The sequence below is a fragment of the Trachypithecus francoisi genome, unplaced genomic scaffold (assembly GCF_009764315.1).
Source record: "Trachypithecus francoisi isolate TF-2019V2 unplaced genomic scaffold, Tfra_2.0 Lachesis_group10, whole genome shotgun sequence".
NCBI lineage: Eukaryota > Metazoa > Chordata > Mammalia > Primates > Cercopithecidae > Trachypithecus > Trachypithecus francoisi.
The window spans coordinates 113,378,973-113,388,468 of NW_022681455.1; the positions used below are offsets into that span (position 1 = coordinate 113,378,973).

General features: G+C 44.1%; 1 protein-coding gene across 4 annotated transcripts in view; it reads left to right on the plus strand.

Annotated features, from left to right (window-relative positions):
- Positions 1–5,428, plus strand: part of PHLPP2 (PH domain and leucine rich repeat protein phosphatase 2) — a 78,977-nt gene extending 73,549 nt beyond the window's left edge. For 2 of the 4 annotated variants that reach the window (XM_033218891.1, XM_033218892.1), the window contains exon 19: positions 1,599–3,482. In XM_033218891.1, coding sequence (XP_033074782.1) covers positions 1,599–2,753 — 1,155 coding nt within the window. In that variant the 3' untranslated portion in view covers positions 2,754–3,482. Of the gene's footprint in view, positions 1–1,598 lie in introns of all 4 variants that reach the window. The other 2 variants (XM_033218893.1, XM_033218894.1) reach the window with 2 other exon arrangements.
- Positions 5,429–9,496: the final 4,068 nt, after the last annotated feature.

Sequence of the window (9,496 nt, forward strand, 5' to 3'; positions counted from 1 at the left end):
ATTATTAAGTGATTGATACTATTAGGATTCTGGAAATATGAGACATTAGTTTTGGGAAGCTCAGTCAAAACAAATGAAAGATAAAAGATAGCATTTTAAATTTTTAGTTATTTTTAGAGACAAGGTCTTGCTGTGATACCCAGTTTGTACTTGAACTTCTGGATTAAGTGATCTTTCTGCTTTAGCTTCCTGAGTAGCTGGGACTGTAGGCACATACCACTGCGCCTGGCTTCAGATAACTTTTTGTTTGACTTGTCTTTTTATAGAATTTGGATAATGTTTCTTCTTCTCCTTTTTTTTTTTTTAGGCAGAGTTTCATTCTTGTTGCTTAGGCTGGAGTGCCATGGCGTTATCTTGGCTAACCGCAATCTCTGCCTCCCGGGTTCAAGCGAGTTTCCTGCCTCAACCTCCCGAGTAGCTGGGACTGTAGGCGCCTATGCGCCACTACGCCTGGCTAATTTTGTGTTTTTAGTAGAGACGGGGTTTCTCCATGTTGGTCAGTCTGGTCTTGAACTCCCATCTCAGATGATCTGCCCACCTCGGCCTCCCAAAGTGCTGGGATTACAGGCATGAGCCACCGTGCCTGGCCAATGTTTAGATTTTTCTTAGGGGATAGTAGACAAGTAGGAAGTATTTTTATAAATGTTATTTTAACCACAAACATATATTGTTTGTCCATTATTTGCCAAGCACCATACCTTTATTATTTTACTTAATCTTAACAATAATTCCCATGAATTGGTGGGCCCTAGCCCCAGAGTTTCTGACTCAGTGGGTAGTTGTTAAACTCCCATTTTCATTTTTCAGATGGAGAAAGTACAGTTTAGAGTTTATGACAAATTCCGGCAGATAAGGTCAGGTCTTCTCCCAGAGGGTAACTGCAAACTATGAAATTATTGATGACTTTAGAGTTTTGTTTTGTATTTTTTTCTTTTCTTGAAAACAGTACTACAAAGTGTCTGACTTGTGAGCATTCCCAGCCTGCAAGCAGGGTTGCTCTGTTTCCTCTAAGTTTGGAATCACAGGGATTTTGATTTGATCAGCTGTTTATTCTTGATGCAGTCCCCAGAGCATAGGTCAATGATGCTGCACGTCTCAGACTCCCCCTTTTTAGGCGGAATAACCTTAGAGATTATTTGATGCCTTAACTACCAAGATTGTCTTTACCATTGGTATCTTTTCAGTCCCAGCTAATATCCCTTTAAGTGAGAAATCACTTTTAGTGACCTTTCTGTTTCATCCTCTCTGAGAATACTAGTGATAGAGAATTAATGATAGTTCTGCTTGTTGTTTTTCTATCATGTTTCTCTATTTATAGACATACTGAGGCCTGTTTTTCATGTTAAAGCAAACATCTTTTGGGATGGTGGTGCCTTTTAGTCAGCTATTTTTACTTGACTCTATAATAACCATATAGTATTTTGTCTTTTAAGACTTCTCTACATTTATTTCTGTGCATCCACTTAAAATTACACTAATCCATAGGAAAAATCATATACAGTTTTATTGTAGATCCCTAAGCACTGTGATCTAGAAAGATATCAAGTTGCCTATCATTGTTGCTTGTTTCTCAGAATTTGTGTCCTGCTCTTCTCTAGGACAACAAAGTGAACGGGGTAACCTGCTGTACCCGGATGCTGGGCTGTACATACCTCTACCCTTGGATCCTCCCCAAGCCCCACATATCTTCCACTCCACTGACCATTCAAGATGAGTTGCTGATTCTGGGAAACAAAGCATTGTGGGAACATTTGTCCTACACAGAAGCTGTCAGTGCTGTACGTCATGTACAAGACCCATTAGCAGCTGCTAAGAAGCTGTGCACGTTAGCACAGAGCTATGGCTGTCAGGACAACGTAGGGGCGATGGTGGTTTATTTGAATATTGGTGAGGAAGGCTGCACTTGTGAAATGAATGGGCTCACCCTCCCAGGTCCCGTGGGATTTGCTTCAACCACCACTATCAAGGATGCCCCTAAGCCAGCCACTCCATCCTCTAGCAGTGGGATTGCCTCTGAGTTCAGCAGTGAGATGTCCACCTCAGAGGTGAGCAGTGAAGTGGGGTCCACTGCTTCTGATGAGCATAATGCTGGGGGCCTGGACGCTGCCTTGCTTCCGAGGCCAGAGCGGCGCTGCAGCCTCCACCCAACACCCACCTCTGGGCTGTTTCAGCGCCAGCCTTCTTGTGCTACCTTCTCCAGTAACCAGTCTGACAACGGCCTGGACAGTGATGATGACCAGCCCGTTGAGGGGGTCATAACCAACGGCAGCAAGGTAGAGGTAGAAGTAGACATCCACTGCTGCAGGGGGAGGGATCTGGAGAACTCACCCCCTCTCATAGAGAGTTCTCCTACCCCGTGTTCTGAGGAACATGCTAGAGGGTCGTGTTTTGGGATCCGAAGACAGAACAGTGTAAGTAGTGGCATAGTCCTGCCAATGAGCAAGGACAGGATGGAGTTACAGAAGTCTCCCTCCACCTCCTGCCTCTATGGGAAGAAACTCTCCAATGGCTCTATTGTGCCCCTAGAGGACAGCCTCAACCTCATTGAAGTGGCCACAGAAGTGCCCAAGAGGAAAACTGGCTATTTTGCTGCCCCCACTCAGATGGAACCAGAGGACCAGTTTGTTGTACCTCGTGACCTGGAAGAAGAAGTGAAGGAACAAATGAAGCAGCACCAGGACAGCCGGCTCGAGCCTGAGCCCCACGAAGAGGATCGGACCGAGCCTCCGGAGGAGTTTGACACAGCACTGTGACCGCCCCACTGGGCACAGTGTGGGAGGAAGCTGTGCAGGGTTGGGGTAGGAACCTGCCAGAGGCATTCTGCCTCTACATTTCTTTTTGTTGGTTTGGTTTTTTTGTTTGTTTTGTTTTTGAGATGGAGTCTCGCTCGGTCGCTCAGGCTGGAGTGCAATAGTGCAATCTCGGGTTACTGTGACCTCCGCCCCTGGGTTCAAGCCATTCTCCTGTCTCAGCCTCCCGAGTAGCTGGGATTACAGGCACCTGCCATCATGCCCAGCAATTTTTTTTTTTTTTTTTTTAATTTTTTTAGAGACGGGGTTTCACCATGTTGGCCAGGCTGGTGTTGAACTCCTGACCTCAGGTGATCCACCCTCCTTGGCCTCCCAAAGTGCTGGGATTACAGGCGTGAGCCACCACGCCCAGCCCTGCCTCTACATTTCTAAACCATAGCTGTGTGGGGTTGAACTCGGAGCCAAAAAGAGTGAGAGCCATCAGTGGCTGGCTCTGGATAAACTAGTAGCCACCATCAGTGTTAAGTTTGATATTTAACCTGCATTGGAATTCCCAGGGGTACTGGGAAGAAAGCAGCTGTTCTGTGTCAGTCCTACCACCTGCCATTAACCCTTTCTCTCCTAGGATCATTTTGAGAATTTGCCTGCCTGGGCAGGAAAGGGACTATTTCTGTGGAGGAAAAAAGTGAAGATCGATTCTCTTTACTAATTGCTGCTGATGGATCTCTGTGACAGAGAAATCACCTTATCTCAGACTAATGGGGTGTGATGTGACTAGTCACATGGCTTTTCATTCTTCTCTACGAGAATACAGCCTATCAAAATGATGTCTGTTGGAAATGTAGAACCAATCAAACATAATTTATGTATGTAATGTAATAAGAGCACTTTTCATTGACTGTGAACTTTTTATTTTTGAATCTGCACTCGAGCCAATCTTCTTAGAGGCAGCCTGGCACCTTCATCCATAGGCAGAGAGAGAACTGGGTGTTGGAGCCTTGTCCGAGGGTGTAGGAAGGACCCTGTGAAGTTGATTTAACTGTTGGATGTCAGACTGTGGAAGCTCCTGAGACACTTGGGGTAATAGTATCTTCTTTTGGGGATGAAAATGGGGAAGGAGTGAGGACCAAGACTACTTCTCCCTAGATCAGAAAAAGAGAATTACCCCTTGACACATAGGATACCTGCTAGGTATTTCCCAAGGAAATTGAGGGATTGGCCTCTTTCCTTAGCACGTGGAGGAATTGGCAGTCAGCTTCCTAAGGGGGAGGGTCAAGGCTGACACTGCTTGCATCCACGTGACCTTAAGTTATGGCAGATGACTCTGAAATGGACTGAGGCCAATTAGAACAGATGAATGGAGCGCTCAGGTTAGACTTGTTCCTTCTCCTGTGCTGGAGGAGAGGGATGGTTCTCTAGAATGTTGGAAATGAGTTGAGGGCTCGCCTCTTGAATGTTGAACAGTGTACTCTTCTGAAAACTGCATATTCTATGTGGTTTTAGAATACTGGGCTCAATACTAACGTAAGAAAGACACTTCATTGAGAAAATTCTTAAGCTTACAGAAAACCTGTATTTTTTGCACATTCCACATAACCCTAGCAAAATGCAGTTTCTTCCTATTGCTGTCACTTTTTCCACGTGAAGATTTGCTTAGGAAAATTCCTATTCCCACAAAATGTTGGCATTGCTTGATTTTACCCAATGGGGAATGTGCTTTGAATTTTTGGAACACTTCTACAATTAAAAATAGAGTAGAGCCATTTTTTATTTGTTTCATCAGAAACAATACGTTAAAGAGAGGGTTAAATATAAATATATTTTCGTGTGTATTTTTGGGAAGTTTTTGTTCAAAGCAATAGTCAAAAACCAGATGACCTGTCCATAATAATTGTATGTCTTCATCTTCTCAGAGGCCCCGTGCCCATATGCACGTGTCATTGGGGTACACTCTTGGGAGATTTGGTACACTCTAACGGATGTCTAATGTTCAACCCCTCGAGAATCTGAACTTGATTCCCCAAATTGTGAAACTACTGGTCAGCTATTGAAAAATTTTAGAACTCAGGTCTTCGATTTGAAGTAGGGAACATAGTGGCTCACGCAGAGTTTAGGTGCTGTTAGAAAGATGGGAACAAGAGTGTTTTGCCACCTTATTTTTATATGGGAATTTTTTTTTTTAATGAAGAAAAAATGAAAATGAAATAACCCAGGATGATAGTGATGAGTGATGTAAAACATCTTACTCAGACGGCAGAACCTTCAGGCTGTAGAATAGTGATGTCCAAAAATTAAAGTTATTTTAGGAATACACCACTTTAATAGTATAGTCTCATAAAAATTATTATTTATGGTGAACCCCTTTGTCTGCTATTCGTTTCCCACCCTACTTATTGGAACGTCCTCAAAACCCAGTTCTGAAATCACCTTACCAAAAGTAAATGTATTTACTTTTTAGTCAGTAGAACTCTGTAATTCCAAATGTTCTATGTGCTAGAATTATTTTCAGGAACCATTAGGTTGTATTGAAAATCTTTACTATAGGCAGTACCAAAACTGATTATTCTTTTTTTTTTTTTTTGAGACGGAGTCTCGCTCTGTCACCCAGGCTGGAGTGCAGTGGCCGGATCTCAGCTCACTGCAAGCTCCGCCTCCCGGGTTTACACCATTCTCCTGCCTCAGCCTCCGGAGTAGCTGGGACTACAGGCGCCCGCCACCTCGCCCGGCTAGATTTTTTGTATTTTTTAGTAGAGATGGGGTTTCGCTGTATTAGCCAGGATGGTCTCGATCTCCTGACCTCGTGATCCGCCCGTCTCGGCCTCCCAAAGTGCTGGGATTACAGGCTTGAGCCACCATGCCCGGCCTGATTATTCTTTTTTTGCAGTCTCCTTTAATTCATGTCCTTTTGTAGTTGCTCTGTATTAAAACAGAGGGTAAAAAGGCCATAGCCCATTATGAAAAATATCATACAAAACTCTTTGACCTATGAGGTAATTTACAGACATTGTGTTTTCTAAACAGGCTGTCGGTGAAAGCCAGTATCTGCTTCCAGGTGAATGTAATCTACTTCTGAGTACTTTACCCAGAGGATGTGTTCCCCGGTGGGCAGAGTACAGTTGATCTAGCATAGAGATTCTGGCCTCTGCATATTCTCAGGTCTCTGTGTGTACCTCCCATTGAATAGAGAAGCTTAAGATAATTTCTGAGAGAAGAACATTGCTGATTATGGGAGCAGTTTAGGAGTCCATGGAAGAAAGAAAAATACATGTGTCTTGGCAGCCACCGTATGTTTTTATTCAAATGGATTGGAAGGATATTTGAAAATTTGAATGTGGGTATGACGTAAAGCTGCAGTGCACTATAAAGTCAAGTCATTGAATTACCACTCCTGATACAGGGCTTTATTGTACTACTGTGAAGTGTATGTGTGCAATACATTGGTGAGTTCATTTACTGGTGTACGGAAGAGCCAGCAGGAGCAATGTGGTCGTTGCTGGGTGCTATTACAGGTGCTTGTAGTGAGTGCTTCTTTCCAGGAGATGGAGCCAGTTGGGTGTGGCAGATCGACTGAATATCAAATGATGCTCTTCCTATATAGACCTTTAGCGAAAGCTGGTACTTGGAAACCACAGGCTCACCTTCTCTATCTATCCAATAATTATTAATGAAGAGACCTCCATAAGGGAGCAGCTGGCTGTTATCAATAAATGTACCAATTATTAAATAATTAGTCTCCAAGCCATTCAGTGATGTCTTCAGCATCACTATAGAACTGTCTTGTGTCACTTTTTACTTCCTTCTGGGTGGAGGCTCTCAGACTCCCGATCATGAAGGCAAGTTAATCTTTCTCTCCAGTTAGTGACTTTTGCCCCATAGTTGGGTAAGCACTTGCTAGACTGAGAAAAAGCAGCTACAGTCAATCCTGCTCTGTTTCCCTCATTTGGTGATCAGTCAGTCACACATAAGCTCCTTGTATTCTAAATTTCATGCACTTCTCCCAGATGCTGTAGGGTTTTCTCTCACTGTTGCCAATGGATGTCATCCAGACAGTGGGCTCATATCTTATGGTTTTGTGCAATCACTGTCGTATTGTAGTCCTAAGACTCATTATAGTGTATTTTTGATATTTTTGAAATGTGTTAAATTTTTTAATTCAATAATATGAGCCAGAGCATGTTGCAGCAAATCTATTGTTTGTAAAAATAACAATAACAATAATAAATAAAATAAAGTGGAATCTCTTTTTCATGGCTTTGTTTTAAAATGGAGTGCTTGTTATTTCGTAAGTATTTTAGCATGAAGCTATAATTTTCTCTCCTAACTTGTTTGTAGAATTGGGTTCTTAACCAAAAGCACCTGCAGGATTTTCCTGGGGAAGATAAGTGAGAACAAGCACATTAAACCACATTCCATGACGCTGCAAAGCTGTGAGTTAAGGCAAGAATAAATACTTTTGATCAGCTTTTAAGCTGAAATGGCAATACAGATTTTTACTTCATGAAACACTATGTTTTGCCTTGGTTTATGTGCTTACAGAAATCACAAAGCCAGGAAAAAGGAAAAAAATCAGGAAACACTGTCCTTATTGACATGCAGGTTATTAGCTGACTACCAGAAACTCAATTATAAACAATCCACAGCTCCGTCTAAATGACAGCTGATGACATCGTGGAAAAGCCGGTCATCACGTTTTTCATGACAGCTTTGGTGTAAGAAGGAACTTCAGAGTCTTGGCTCATGAGCTACTTAGAATCCAGTTAAGCCTCTAAATTGTTGCTTGCCTACCCCCACTCCCGTGGGTGTCCCCCATAATCTCAGGACTTGGAAGCAAGAGTAGCTACCTCTCAACTGATTGATTGATAGGTTGAGTCAGGGTCTTGCTCTATTGCCCAGGCTGGAGTGCAGTGGTGTGATCTTGGCTCATTGCAACCTCTACCTCCCATGCTAATGCGATCCTCCCACCTTAGCCTCCTGAGTAGCTAGGGCCATAGGCAAGCACCATCACACACAGCTCATTTGTAATTTTTGTAGGGACATGGTTTTGCCATGTTGCCCAGGCTGGTCTGGAACCCCTGGGCTCAAGAGATCTGCCTGCCTTGGCTTCCCAAAGTGCTGGGATTACAGGCATGAGCCACTGCACACTGCCTGCTACCTCTCATTTTAAATAAAGGTCAAGATAAAGTCATTTGTAGGTTTCCTCTTCATCTGCCAGAAGGAACTTTATTTATTTTTTGAGACAGAGTCTTGCTCTGTCACCCAGGCTGGAAGTGCTGTGGCGTGATCTTGCCTCAGTGCAACCTCTGCCTCCCGGGTTCAAGCTATTCTGCCTCAGCCTCCCAAGTAGCTGGGACTAGCGCTGCCATGCCTGGCTGATTTTTTGTAGTTTTAGTAGAGACAGGGTTTCACTGTGTTACCCAGGTGGGTCTCGAACTCCTGAGCTTAGGCAATCTCCCCTCCTCGGCCTCCCAAAGTGCTGAGATTATAGGCATGAGCCACCGCGCCCGACTGTTTATTTTTTTTGAGTCGGAATCTCGCCCTGTCGTCCAGGCTGGAGTGCAATGGCATGATTCCAGCTCACTGCAACCTCTGCCTCCCAGGTTCAAGCGATTCTCCTGCCTCAGTCTCCCAAGTAGGTGGGATTACAGGCATGCGCCACCACACCTAGCTAATTTTTGTATTTTTAGTAGAAACGGGGTTCCACCATGTTGGCCAAACTGGTCTCGAACTCCTGACCTCAGGTGATCCACCCGCCTCGGCCTCCCAAAGTGCTGGGATTACAGGCGTGAGCCACCACACCCGGCCAGAAGGAACATTTTAAACACTTGGTTCAACAACCATTTATTGAGCACCTTCAACATGCTTTTATACCACAGTTCCACCAGACACACACCTCCCTCAGCCAGCATGGCAGAAACGAATGAATGTCATGCAATATAAATTCCCTTGTACACCAAAGGCCACAAGAGTATGTCAGTCACTCAGAACACCTTCCAGTGTGTGATTCAGTGGGACTGAGTTGTGCCTCTGCTACTTAAAAGTTTTGTGACTTCAGGCAGTTACCTAACCTCTCTAAGGCTGTTTTTCTCATTAAATGTTAATAATATATTTTATCAAAGGGCTTGTTTATCATGATACTGTACATACCACCTAAACTTGAACCTTGTCTCCTCATCTGAAAAGTGTGAACAGTACACCTTGGCCTGTCTGACTGACAAGTGGTAGTGAGAGAAGGTTTGCTAAAGCATGGTGAACGTTATAAAGCCGTAAGAAGTGGGAGTGTTGTTGTTACAGTGATGGCTCCATTCCCTTGAGAGGAGCTGCCTTCTGGAGCAGTACTGGAGCTGGACCTGGGCACAAGGTTGGGGTCAAATAGGCCAAAGTCTCCATTTTATCAAGCACAGGACCCAGACGTGGGCAAGGATCTAATAAGGACCTATTTTAGGGAATATATGCTAGGTGAGAAGAGTGGCTGGGCTTGGTGGTATTTCTCTGGAGGGTAGGTGGAGAGTGGGTCGCTTGATTCTGGCTGCAGTTATACTTCTCATCTACCACTCAGTGAAAATTGTGTGGGACTTAGCCACTGTCTTGGGCTAAGGGTGATGGAGTGGAGACACTTTTCTGTGGCACCACCACTTTTTTATTTTTTTATTTTTTTTTGAGACAGAGTCTCACTCTGTCACCCAGGCTGGAGTGCAGTGGCATGATCTCGGCCCACTGCAACCTCTGCCTCCCAGGTTCAAGCAATT